The following is a 14,284-nucleotide window of genomic DNA, read 5'->3' as shown; positions in this document are numbered from 1 at the left end:
CCTCCAAGGACAAAGTTCTTTGTCTCCACAGACTCCTAAGTGCACCACTCACCCTTTTCCCCTCATCAATTCTATGATTCACCTCATCTTTCATAGATCCATCTGCTGACACGTCCACTCCCAAATATCTGAATACATTCACCTCCATACTCTCTCCCTCCAATCTGATATCCAATCTTTCATCACCTAATCTTTTCGTTACCCTCATAACCTTACTCTTTCCTGTACTCAATTTTAATTTTCTTCTTTTGCATACCCTACCAAATTCATCCACCAACCTCTGCAACTTCTCTTCAGAATCTCCCAAGAGCACAGTGTCATCAGCAAAGAGCAACTGTGACAACTCCCACTTTATGTGTGATTCTTTATCTTTTAACTCCACGCCTCTTGCCAAGACCCTCGCATTTACTTCTCATACAACCCCATCTATAAATATATTAAACAACCACAGTGACATCACACATCCTTGTCTAAGGCCTAGTTTTACTGGGAAATAATCTCCCTCTTTCCTACATATTCTAACTTGAGCCCCACTATCCTCGTAAAAACTCTTCACTGCTTTCAGTAACCTACCTCCTACACCATACACCTGCAACATCTGCCACATTGCCCCCCTATCCACCCTGTCATACGCCTTTTCCAAATCTATAAATGCCACAAAAATCTCTTTAGCCTTATCTAAATACTGTTCACTTATATGTTTCACTGTAAACACCTGGTCCACACACCCCCTACCTTTCCTAAAGCCTCCTTGTTCATCTGCTATCCTATTCTCCGTCTTACTCTTAATTCTTTCAATAATAACTCTACCATACACTTTACCAGGTATACTCAACAGACTTATCCCTCTATAATTTTTGCACTCTCTTTTGTCTCCTTTGCCTTTATACAAAGGAACTATGCATGCTCCTGTCAATCCCTAGGTACCTTACCCTCTTCCATACCAACCACTCCAAAACTATATCCCCACCTGCTTTTAACATTTCTATCTTTATCCCATCAATTCTGGCTGCCTTACCCCATTTCGTTTTACCTACTGCCTCACGAACTTCCCCCACACTCACAACTGGCTCATCCTCACTCCTACAAGATGTTATTCCTCCTTGCCCTATACACGAAATCACAGCTTCCCTATCTTCATCAACATTTAACAATTCCTCAAAATATTCCCTCCATTTTCCCAATACCTGTAACTCTCCATTTAATAACTCTCCTCTCCTATTTTTAACTGACAAATCCATTTGTTCTCTAGGCTTCCTTAACTTGTTAATCTCACTCCAAAACTTTTTCTTATTTTCAACAAAATTTGTTGATAACATCTCACCCACTCTCTCATTTGCTCTCTTTTTACATTGTTTCACCACACTCTTAACCTCTCTCTTTTTCTCCATATACTCTTCCCTCCTTGTATCACTTCTACTTTGTAAAAACTTCTCATATGCTAACTTTTTCTCCCTTACTACTCTCTTTACATCATCATTCCACCAATCGCTCCTCTTCCCTCCCGCACCCACTTTCCTGTAACCACAAACTTCTGCTGAACACTCTAACACTACATTTTTAAACCTACCCCATACCTCTTCGACCCCATTGCCTATGCTCTCATTAGCCCATCTATCCTCCAATAGCTGTTTATATCTTACCCTAACTGCCTCCTCTTTTAGTTTATAAACCTTCACCTCTCTCTTCCCTGATGCTTCTATTCTCCTTGTATCCCATCTACCTTTTACTCTCAGTGTAGCTACAACTAAAAAGTGATCTGATATATCTGTGGCCCCTCTATAAACATGTACATCCTGAAGTCTACTCAACAGCCTTTTATCTACCAATACATAATCCAACAAACTACTGTCATTTTCCCCTACATCATATCTTGTAAACTTATTTATCCTCTTTTTCTTAAAATATGTATTACCTATAACTAAACCCCTTTCTATACAAAGTGCAATCAAAGGGCTCCCATTATCATTTACACCTGGCACCCGAAACTTACCTACCACACCCTCTCTAAAAGTTTCTCCTACTTTAGCATTCAGGTCCCCTACCACAATTACTCTCTCACTTGGTTCAAAGGTTCCTATACATTCACTTAACATCTCCCAAAATCTCTCTCTCTCCTCTACATTCCTCTCTTATCCAGGTGCATACACGCTTATTATGACCCAATTTTTGCATCCAACCTTTACTTTAATCCACATAATCCTTGAATTTACACATTCATATTCTCTTTTCTCCTTCCATAACTGATCCTTCAACATTACTGCTACCCCTTCCTTAGCTCTAACTCTCTCAGATACTCCAAATTTAATCCCATTTATTTCTCCCCACTGAAACTTCCCTACCCCCTTCAGCTTTGTTTCGCTTAGGGCCAGGACATCCAACTTCATTTCATTCATAACATCAGCAATCATCTGTTTCTTGTCATCCGCACTACATCCACGCACATTCAAGCATTCCAGTTTTATAAAGTTTTTCTTCTTCTCTTTTTTAGTAAATGTCTACAGGAGAAGGGGTTACTAGCCCATACACATACAAAGATAAAATTACAAGTGCAGTAATTTACCTATTAATATGTAAAAGTTCTTATTTATATTATTTTCTCCTTAAGGGTGTAAGTACCTGACAAAGTGTACTCAAGACAAAGATAGAATGGTCCACACAGAAGATTTTCAAGGTTACAAAGCAACAATAGTTAGCTGCTACTTAGCTTCACATTTCTAAAATTATTCCATAAATATAAAATTTATTAAAATAAGCACTGAAAACATTTCAACCTATACAGTTTTTACTTTCAACAGTTACTTTTGTCAAATACTTGCCACTGACAAAAAGAGAAGGAAACTAGTACATACATCAAATTATTATTGGGCATAATGTATCTCACGGTGGAAAAATAAATGTTAAAAGCTTAAAAGCTTTATCCTATGTCTCACCTTGAAATACATGAGCTTACACTTCTTTCTTGCTAAAAATTAAGAACTTACTCCTAAAATAAATTTACCTTGAACAACTGAACTCCGATTACTGCAAACATAAACTCGAGAAGGCAGGTAACCAGCATGATGTTGCCAATGGTCTTAATAGCCACTATGACGCACTGAACTACGTGCTAAGTGTTCCAAACATCCAAAGGGGTTCCCAAAGACCACCAGCAAGAGAGGGGAGAAAAAGAATATATTGTATAATAAATTAATGAAAAAATTAAGTAATGAATACAGCAATTGGTAGTTTTTTAGTTGATACTGCAGTGCTATACTGCCTCTCCTCACTTAACAACAGGGTTCTGTTCCTAAGAGTAGGTCAGTAAGCGAATTGGTCATTAAGCGAGAAGCATATTATACTTATAGTGGGTTTGTGTCAACCATCTTTAGATATTTTTTAATGTCACCTTTGCACCATTTATAACATTTCTGGTATATTTTTAAATGTTTATAAAGTAGTGTACTATATACTGCAATACACAGAATAGAGGAAATCAGCTCTAATATACATTATTTAGGTACGCATACTAGTTGGAGAGCTAGTTGTAAGTCCGAGTGGTTGGTAAATGAGTACATCGCTAAGTGAGGAAAGGCTGTATATCAATGCAAATAAGCATGCAAAATTAAAGTAGTAAAATATCCATGTAACAAATAAAGTTATGAATCGTGTTTCTTTAACAGCAGTAGATGAGCCTCCACAAAAACATAAACCTATGCAAATTATTCTGCAAGCAAGATATGTGCTGCATTATAATTAGCATTATTAACCCCTTAACCATCCAAATGTAGATCTACGTTGTTACTGCTAGCGCTCCAAATGTAGATCAATGTTTTATTTTTCCTGCCTCCAAATTTGGCACGATTCACCCGAGATGCATGGTCAGTACAGAGTGGGTCTTAACACTGTGTGTGTGCAGTATTAAAAAAATCTGGGACCATTTAGTACCTTGTGGGAGCATCAGTTCAATTGAGCACCAGCTAGAGCAAACAGCGTAGCAAACGCCAGGGATTCATTGATGCCATGTCGTATTAACGCTCCCCTTTTAAGAGGAAAGTGATATTAACCCTGAGTTTAGTGGCTCTGAGATGGACATGGCCACAAGGGGTCAAGGAAATATCAAAAACCTCGATAATAACCCATGTGCAAAATTTGTGCAACATCCTTTCAATTTTGATACTACTGGTAGTGTCATCCTGCCAGAATGTCCTATGACTTATGCCCTAAGTAAAGAGAAACAATTTTGCAATGTATAATACATGTGTTCAGCAGGCCGGCTGGGTGGCTGGCTGGCTGGCTGGCTGGCTGGCTGACTGGCTGGCTAGCTAGCTGACTGACTTAGGCTGTTTCTATCTCCATCTATTTGTCTGTATATATATCAGTCTCTGTCTATCTCTGTCTCACAGGTACACATAAATACAGTTATTATTCATCATGTAAATTATCGAGGATAACCCAAAAAATCCAGACAAAGTGCTATACAGTGCTTGTAGATATAAGGCATAATAAGCATGACTGGCATGTAATATGCATTTTCACTTGTTCAGCAATCCGACGTGACGGCTCTGCATAGTGTGTATTACCTGTTGGTAAATAAGGGGCTCTCTCTCTCTGCGACAAAGGGAGACAAGGCAAACAGAGAGACAGGAAGACAGACAAAAAGACAGATAAGCAGAGACAGAGATAAACAGAGACAGAGCTAGACAGACAGACAAACAGACAGACACATGTTTATGTGTAACAGTGAAAACAAATAAAGCCAAGGCAGTGCACGATCATCAGATGTCAATCCACTGATGCACAATCAGCAGTGGGGTGACACTCATCTTAAACCATGCTTCAAGGAGCTTCATATATACTCCAGAATGTCTAAAACATTGCTGGGACCTATGAATACTTTGTATATATTTCTAGACAATACTATGTGACTAAGGCAGGTGAAAATTTCCCCCATCAGTGTGCTTGTGACTATTTGAGTACTATTTCAGTACCTATTATTAGTGTCAGAACAAACACTGGCTATGAAATCACAAGAAGTACTACAAATTCTAATAATCAGAACATAAAAATCATATAAAAAAAAAAAATGAGGAAAAAAGGTATATCACTTCTGCAAGCGTCAGGACTCCAATGTTGCCGTCAGGTAAGCATCCAGCACCAACTTCATGGCCTTATATTTCGGTAAGCACTGACCCTAAGTTTTTTTTTTTTTTGGTCTTATTACATACAGAAAATTCCCCTCTTTAATTAAAAGTTTTTTTTTTTTCAAAATATTTGGAGCACTCAGCAAGAGAACGTAGATTTATGTTTGGACAGTTAAGTGGTTAATTTTAAAATATAAAATATAATTCTTCAAAAATACCAGAAGATTTGCACAAGTGAAAAAAGATCTAAATTCCACCAGATAAAGGACAGCATTGGATATTATGCTGTTCAGAGCAATGCCAACAAGAAAGATTTAAAGAAACTATAAAACTGCTTCTTGAACACTGCAAGATGCCTTTCTGCATTAAAGTGCAGCACACTTATTTCCTACCTAATACCTACCTCTCTTAGATCAGGTATTATCTTACATTTATTATTAAGCCCATTTCAGCCTCCTTCACTTCCATTAGCCCACCATTCCTCTACTGTTATTGATGTGTGTGCCCTCCTACCTCTGGTTTTCAAAAGAAACACCACAGCAGGGAAGGGTGGCATAGCAATCAACCCTCCAAGGCTCCTGACACAGAAAGGTGCCTTTCAGGGTTGAAAATGCAGGTTTCTGCTGTGGAGCTTGAGGAAACCCACCTGGAACCACACCACCAGTACCCAGAAATGGAAGAGAGTGTCAAAGATTTTCCCAGAAATTGTTCCTGAGACAATCTCTGTAATCAGGCTGTATCAGGACATAGTAAGCCATAAGTAAAGACATCCTGCAAGGCCAGAACACCCTGCCATGACATACATACACAAGTACCAGATGACCACAAGAGCCTAATCATACAGACAGGCCCACCCTGCAAATGTATATGGTTAGTCCCTCTAAGACAGTGCCCAGATATATCTGCTCATGAAAGCCATCACCCTTCTCCCTGAATAGCCAAGTGCTATGACTACTCAGAAACAGACAGGGGAAAGAGTTTGGGTACTAATTTTTAAAGACCTAGTCACGCCAGGCTCGTACACCCAAGACGTCATAAGCTATCCTGGTGCAAGGCAAATAAAGAGCCACTAGAAAATTATCTAAAGTGAGCACAGATTAGGTTTACCTGGAGTTTACCTGGAGAGAGTTTCGGGGGTCAACGCCCCCGCGGCCCGGTCTGTGACCAGGCCTCCTGGTGGATCAGCGCCTGATCAACCAGGCTGTTGCTGCTGGCTGCACGCAAACCAACGTACGAGCCACAGCCCGGCTGATCAGGAACTGCCTTTAGGTGCTTGTCCAGTGCCAGCTTGAAGACTGCCAGGGGTCTGTTTGTAATCCCCCTTATGTGTGCTGGGAGGCAGTTGAACAGTCTCGGTCCCCTGACACTTATTGTAGGTACTCACACAATGGAAATTTAAACTGGACAAGCACACATGCCCAGGTGGCACTTCTGCTTCACAACAATAATAACAGAGCAATGATGTCAAGTGAAAGTGTGGTAGGATGACTGAGCACAACAGTGTGCGGGCTAGTAGAGGTAGCTATTAAGTTAGGAAATAAGTGTGGCATATTGTAGGTGGAGCCCCCTTTAGGGTCCCACAGCAGAAATAAAATAAATGACACTGTTTTGGTGTTTTAATTTACCAGTAACACATACTTAAGTGTCATAAAAATTAAATGAATTTCACTATATTCACACAAAATTATGTATTGCACCTTAATATGTGAATGTTTGACTATACATACATACAGTACTACATACAAAATTTTGTAAAAATGTATATTAAACAAATTAAAAATTTCATTCATATACAGAACATACAACACAGCATTTTAGGGGAAGTAAAAGTCTGGTAAAACATATAGAAGTTGTAATTACAGAAACACGACCCAAGAAAATCATTTGTGAATTAAAACTAAATAAACCCTGACCAAAATACCTAATCCTTACCTATCACGCACATTCCAAGCAAATATAGAAAAGAAATATGTAATGAATCCATTACTCAAAAAATCATGTCATTAGCATACCGAACTGTAATTACTAATTTAAAGTTACAGAGGCAGCTATGGGCAGGGTATCCCATCTTCAGTGTATCATTCTGTCACACAACTTTATAAAGTTTCAAGTGGTTGTAGCACATACCTAAGTATTTTGAGGTTGAATTTACTTGTCATAAGATATGAAATGTTAGTCTATTTAAAACTTCCCCCCCTTCCTCATTATCTCTTGACATGATTACACCTAATTACCTGTTATCAGTAATGTATGTATAATTATATGTTAGTCACAGATTTTCACTGTAAATTCTATTTATACAAAATCTTACATTGATGCAGCGTTCCTCACGTGTATAATCTGTTGCTGCTCTATAAACATGCACATCCAGAAGTCTACCCATCAGCATTTTATCCACCAATACATAATCCAACAAACTACTCTTGATACTATTATTATTAATTTTTTTTTAACATGTCAGCCATCTCCCATCAAGGAAAGGTGACCCAAAAAAAGAAGAACACTTTCACCATCATTCACACACAACCACTTTGCAGAGTGCTCAGATACGACAGTTTAGATGTTACTCCAAACAGCCAATATCCCAACTTCTCCTTTAAAGTGCAGGCATTGTACTTCCTACCTCCAGGGCTCAAGTCCAGCTAACCAGTTTCCCTGAATCCCTTCACAAAATATTATCCTGCTCACACTCCAACAGCTTGTCAGGTCCCAAAAACCATTCATCTCCATTCGCTCCCAACTAAACAAGCTCACACATGCTTGCTGCAGGTCCAAGCCCCTTGCACACAATACCTCTTTTACCCCCTCCCTCCATCCTTTCCTAGGATGATCTCTACCCCTCCCCTCCATTACAGATTTATACATCCTCCAAGTCATTCTATTTTGCTCCATGCTCTCTAACTGACCAAACCACCTCAACAACCCCTCTTCAGCGCTCTGAATAATACTTTTAGTAACTCCACACCTCCTCCTAATTTCCACACTATGAATTCTCTGCATAATATTTACATCACACATTGCCGACACGACATCTCCACTACCTCCAGCCTCCTCCTTGCTGCAGCATTTACAACCCATGCTTCACACCCATACAAGTGTCGGTACCACTATTCTCGTACATTCCCTTTTTTGCCTCCATGGATAACTTTTTTTGTATTCACAGACACCTCAATGCACCACTCACCTTTTTTCCTTCAACAATTCTATAGTTAACATTGTCCTTCCTAAGCCCATCTGCTGACAAGTTTACTCCCAGATATCTGAACACATTCACTTCTTCCATACTCCCTCCTTCCAATGTGATTTAAATTTTTTTTTTACCTAACCTGTTTGATACCTTCATTTTAGAAGAAAGTCGGTATTCCACAAAAAAAAAAAAAAAAAAAAAAAAAAAAAAGTTATATTAAATGAATTCACAGTTTCTCAAATTTTCAATCCATGCTATTTAGAGTTAATTTTACAAAATTATTATTTAAGGCCTTATTATTTCATTGCTAGCTACAATTGACCTTCCCCCAGATAATGACCTAGAAAGATCCTGAGAAAATGTTCAGTAAGCAGAAAATATGTTAGTCAAATCCAATTCTTCCATAGACACCCATGTTCTAACCTGAGATGTGGCCCAGAACAGTAATATTCCATAACATATTCCTATTACACTCGTAGTTTTTTTAGAAAACAATTTTAACTCTGTAAAGTACTGTAGTCTATGTACAGTATTTAACTATGTATAACACTTAACTATGTACAATTATTATTATTACAATCAAAACTAAGCACTAAACCCACAAGGGCCATACAGCACTGCAGTGTGAGATATGCTGAAGATGAAATATGTGAAGATCAGAGACCAGTGAGGGTTAGGAGTGTACATGAGGCAAAGTTAGCCAAGGTAGTGGGAAGCACTAACGGGAAAATATAAACAAAGTCAGTGTAATAATGCAGTTGCTGACAAAGTAAAAAAGGGAGTTTGCGTCAATGGTAGGGCTGTCATTGAGGACGTCAGACAGTGTAAGTGTGTTAAGGTGGAGACAATGTCAGAATTAAATTCTGCATACACAATGATAGACAGGACAGTTTATTAAGAGATAGTGGGCTGACAACAGAACTTGACAATTCTCACAGAGCAGTGCTGAGCATTTCTCCTTAAGATACCCATGAGTAAGATGTGTGTGTCCAATACATAGGCAACAGCCGAAAGGATAAAGTAAAACTAGCAGATCAGAAAATAAACAATGGTAAATTTGGGACATAGTGACAGAGGATAGTATAGTATGTAACTTTTGCTTACTTAGTACGTATATCAAAAAAATTCAAGATAAAAAAATTCTAACGTAAAACTGGTACATTCTTCCTCATCTTCTCTTTATTCATACTGCTCATTAAATTCCTTTTTAGCAAAATTTTTCATTTTTTTTAAACAAAAAATCCCTTTACTAAGTCATTCATTACTCATTGCCAAACAGATCTTACCTTAAGTCCTTTGGCCCTATTGATGGCACGGAGTGGCCTGAGAACACGGAGAACACGGAGGATCTTCACCACCGAAATAGCTCCGTCCCTGAAGGAGACACTTGCAAATTAGTTTTTGATCAATTAGGAGACTGAAACCTCTTGGACACAACAGAAAAGGAAGCAATAACATTATAGATGAAGTAACAAAGGAGAAATAAAAGACTGAAGTGAAAACTATACAGAAAATACCATACAAGATGAAATAAGTAAAAAAAATTAGAAAAAAATGCTAAAATCATAAAATAACCTTTCTCTGATGAAGAAAATATCACCTTGTATATGACAAGACAGACATTATAAGAAAGATTAAAAAATGCAGTAAATGAGCACATGGTAACAAAGTACAAATCATGAAGTAAAATCAAAGTAAATTAGCACAAGAGAAAAAATAATGTATGATAAGACTAGGGAAGTCAGTGACAAAAATGAATAATGAAACTGTGAAGAATTGGCCTCTTTTTGTTTGTCTTGTGTAATATCAAAATAGGAAAATTATATTATTTATGTGGAAACAAATGAAGCAAAAAAGCCATTAAAAATTATATGCACATATGACACCTCAGGATTCACAAATCTCAAGATATTGTGGTACAAACAAGAGCACATCCCAGAGAAATGAATGTAACCTAGATGAGTCTGGGTCATTCTACTGGCAAACATAAGGAAGAAGTGGCATTTCCTTCAATTTAAGATATTTTTTTCCCTTGTGTTATTGTAAAATTACAGTACAGTATATATCAAAGTTCTTGGAGAGAGACAACAAAATGTACAAGAGGCCCCTTCCATATCTGAGACTTTTCTAATTAAAGCATTCACAGAAGCATACAGGATTTTCTTCACAACAGAGTGTATGGTAATATTTACAGTGTTTGCAAACCTTACCATTTTTTTTGTTACTTTTATTCCTGTGAACTTACAAACAGGTTTTATGTACTTATAAATAATTCAAGTATAGCACAACTTTAAAAAAAACTTACAACTTTTCATATGTTTTGACCTTCCACCAACAGCAAAATATCAACTTTAGCTTCTCACAAAGTTCCAAATTTGAGATACAAATTTTTATATGACTGCTTTGTCATAGCCCTGCTTGGGTTGCTATGATGGCTTGTAAGTGCTGCTGAGAACATACGTTGGATATTTTATGGCCTTTTAACATTATGGATCACAATATACCATCAGAATAGCCTTTTAAGATGATGAAATACTTGATATGAAAAAAAATGCCAAACCAAATATTCAGCATAGTGTAAATTCATTGCAGTGTTTAAAGAATTTCATGTAATAATTTTTTTTCAGCAAAGCAGCTGTATCCCACCGAGGCAGAGTGAAGCAAAAAAGAGAAACAAAAGTTTTTCTTTTTAAATTTAGTAATTTATACAGAAGAAGGAATTACTAGTCCCTTTCCCATCAATGTGTTAAAAAGTATCTAGACAAAATAGAACACCATTTTAACAAATGTTTTACCTATTTGTAGTTACACAAGCAGAGCTATGCTCATGGCATCCTGTCTTCAGTGTTTAACCCTTAAACTGTCCAAACATAGATTTACGTTTTATTTTTCCTGCCTCCAAATTTGGCACGATTGGCCTGAGATGCCTGGTCAGTATAGAATGAGTCTTAACACTGGGTGTGTGCAGTATTAAAAAAATCTGGGACCACTTAGTACCTTGTGGGAGCACCAGTTCAACTGAACGCCAGCTAGAGCAAATAGCGTGGCAAACACCTGGGATTCACTGATGTCATATCGTATTAACACTCCCCTTTTAAGAGGAAAGTGATGTTGACCCAGAGTTTAGTGGCTCTGAGATGGATGTGGCCACAAGTGGTTGAGGAAATATAAAAAATCTTGATAATAACCCATGTGCAACATCCTTTCATTTCTGATACCACTGGTAGTGTCATCCCGCCAGAATGTCCAATAACCTATGCCCTAAGTAAAGAGAAACAATTCTGGAATGTGTAATATGTATTCGGCAGGCTGGCCGGCTGGCTGGCTGACTGATTTTGGCTGTCTCTCTGTATCTGTCTGTGTCTATATCTCTATATCCGTCTCTCACAGGTACACAAGTACAGTTATTATACATAGTTTAAATTACCTAGGATAACCCAAAAATTCCAGGAGAAGTGTTATACAGTGCTTGTAGATACAAGGCATAATAAGCATGATGCAAGTACATGTAATACGCATTTTTACTTGCTCAGGAATCAGGGAGTGGCTCGTAAACCTCTGAGACAGAGAGACAAGCAGATGGAAAAACACACACAAGCAGACAGAAAGACAGATAAGCAGAGCTAGACAGATAGACAGACAATTTTGTGTTTAAGAGTGAAAACAAAAAAAGCTAAGGTTCCCCGGAGCAGTGCATGTTCATCAAGTGTCACTGCACTGTCAGCAGTTTACTGACACTCATCATAACACCATACAAGCAAATATTTATTTCCTTGTAAAGCTTACAATGAGTGGTTTATATGTTATGAGATTTTAATGACAAAGATGGCCACTATCGTGCCTAGGCACTTCGGGCAGATTAATACTAATTCTTACACTATTTTGATATAGGTTACATTTGAGCATATTAATAGGTGCACAGTTAGATACCTTCCCAGTTAGTTACATACATTATTAGGTTAAAAAAAGTTAGGTAGTCGAAATCATTTAACATTACAAGTGGTAGATTTAGCAATGGGATTTGAATCTTCTTGGTATGATACATTGTTTCTATTAAAGCCATACTGGGAGAGCATCGTAGACCACTTTAAGATTTAAAGAAGAGAGGAATGCAGAGGAGAGAGAGAGATTTTGGGAGATGTTAAGTGAATGTATAGGAGCCTTTGAACCAAGTGAGAGAGTAATTGTGGTAGGGGACTTGAATGCTAAAGTAGGAGAAACTTTTAGAGAGGGTGTGGTAGGTAAGTTTGGGGTGCCAGGTGTAAATGATAATGGGAGCTCTTTGATTGAACTTTGTATAGAAAGGGGTTTAGTTATAGGTAATACATATTTTAAGAAAAAGAGGATAAATAAGTATACACGATATGATGTAGGGCGAAATGACAGTAGTTTGTTGGATTATGTATTGGTAGATAAAAGACTGTTGAGTAGACTTCAGGATGTACATGTTTATAGAGGGGCCACAGATATATCAGATCACTTTCTAGTTGTAGCTACACTGAGAGTAAAAGGTAGATGGGATACAAGGAGAATAGAAGCATCAGGGAAGAGAGAGGTAAAGGTTTATAAACTAAAAGAGGAGGCAGTTAGGGTAAGATATAAACAGCTATTGGAGGATAGATGGGCTAATGAGAGCATAGGCAATGGGGTCGAAGAGGTATGGGGTAGGTTTAAAAATGTAGTGTTAGAGTGTTCAGCAGAAGTTTGTGGTTACAGGAAAGTGGGTGCAGGAGGGAAGAGGAGCGATTGGTGGAATGATGATGTAAAGAGAGTAGTAAGGGAGAAAAAGTTAGCATATGAGAAGTTTTTACAAAGTAGAAGTGATGCAAGGAGGGAAGAGTATATGGAGAAAAAGAGAGAAGTTAAGAGAGTGGTGAAGCAATGTAAAAAGAGAGCAAATGAGAGAGTGGGTGAGATGTTATCAACAAATTTTGTTGAAAATAAGAAAAAGTTTTGGAGTGAGATTAACAAGTTAAGAAAGCCTAGAGAACAAATGGATTTGTCAGTTAAAAATAGGAGAGGAGAGTTATTAAATGGAGAGTTAGAGGTATTGGGAAGATGGAAGGAATATTTTGAGGAATTGTTAAATGTTGATGAAGATAGGGAAGCTGTGATTTCGTGTATAGGGCAAGGAGGAATAACATCTTGTAGGAGTGAGGAAGAGCCAGTTGTGAGTGTGGGGGAAGTTCGTGAGGCAGTAGGTAAAATGAAAGGGGGTAAGGCAGCCGGGATTGATGGGATAAAGATAGAAATGTTAAAAGCAGGTGGGGATATAGTTTTGGAGTGGTTGGTGCAATTATTTAATAAATGTATGGAAGAGGGTAAGGTACCTAGGGATTGGCAGAGAGCATGCATAGTTCCTTTGTATAAAGGCAAAGGGGATAAAAGAGAGTGCAAAAATTATAGGGGGATAAGTCTGTTGAGTGTACCTGGTAAAGTGTATGGTAGAGTTATAATTGAAAGAATTAAGAGTAAGACGGAGAATAGGATAGCAGATGAACAAGGAGGCTTTAGGAAAGGTAGGGGGTGTGTGGACCAGGTGTTTACAGTGAAACATATAAGTGAACAGTATTTAGATAAGGCTAAAGAGGTCTTTGTGGCATTTATGGATTTGGAAAAGGCGTATGACAGGGTGGATAGGGGGGCAATGTGGCAGATGTTGCAAGTGTATGGTGTAGGAGGTAGGTTACTGAAAGCAGTGAAGAGTTTTTACGAGGATAGTGAGGCTCAAGTTAGAGTATGTAGGAAAGAGGGAAATTTTTTCCCAGTAAAAGTAGGCCTTAGACAAGGATGTGTGATGTCACCGTGGTTGTTTAATATATTTATAGATGGGGTTGTAAGAGAAGTAAATGCGAGGGTCTTGGCAAGAGGCGTGGAGTTAAAAGATAAAGAATCACACACAAAGTGGGAGTTGTCACAGCTGCTCTTTGCTGATGACACTGTGCTCTTGGGAGATTCTGAAGAGAAGTTGCAG

The 14,284-nt window shown here is 38.0% G+C and overlaps 1 protein-coding gene across 15 annotated transcripts in view; it reads right to left on the bottom strand.

Moving 5' to 3' along the window:
• LOC128700135 (Ca[2+]-channel protein alpha[[1]] subunit D) overlaps nucleotides 1-14,284 on the bottom strand; it is a gene marked incomplete at its 5' end in the record, with an annotated part of 794,286 nt that overhangs the window by 434,767 nt on the left and 345,235 nt on the right. For all 15 annotated transcript variants that reach the window (XM_070100780.1, XM_070100771.1, XM_070100781.1 and 12 more), the window contains 2 exon segments: nucleotides 3,002-3,109; nucleotides 9,597-9,684. In XM_070100780.1, the coding sequence (XP_069956881.1) occupies nucleotides 3,002-3,109; nucleotides 9,597-9,684 (196 nt within the window).

The sequence above is a fragment of the Cherax quadricarinatus genome, chromosome 74, assembly GCF_038502225.1.
Source record: "Cherax quadricarinatus isolate ZL_2023a chromosome 74, ASM3850222v1, whole genome shotgun sequence".
Lineage (NCBI taxonomy): Eukaryota > Metazoa > Arthropoda > Malacostraca > Decapoda > Parastacidae > Cherax > Cherax quadricarinatus.
Note: the sequence above shows the minus strand (reverse complement) of the source record. Positions and strands in the feature narration are given on the sequence as shown.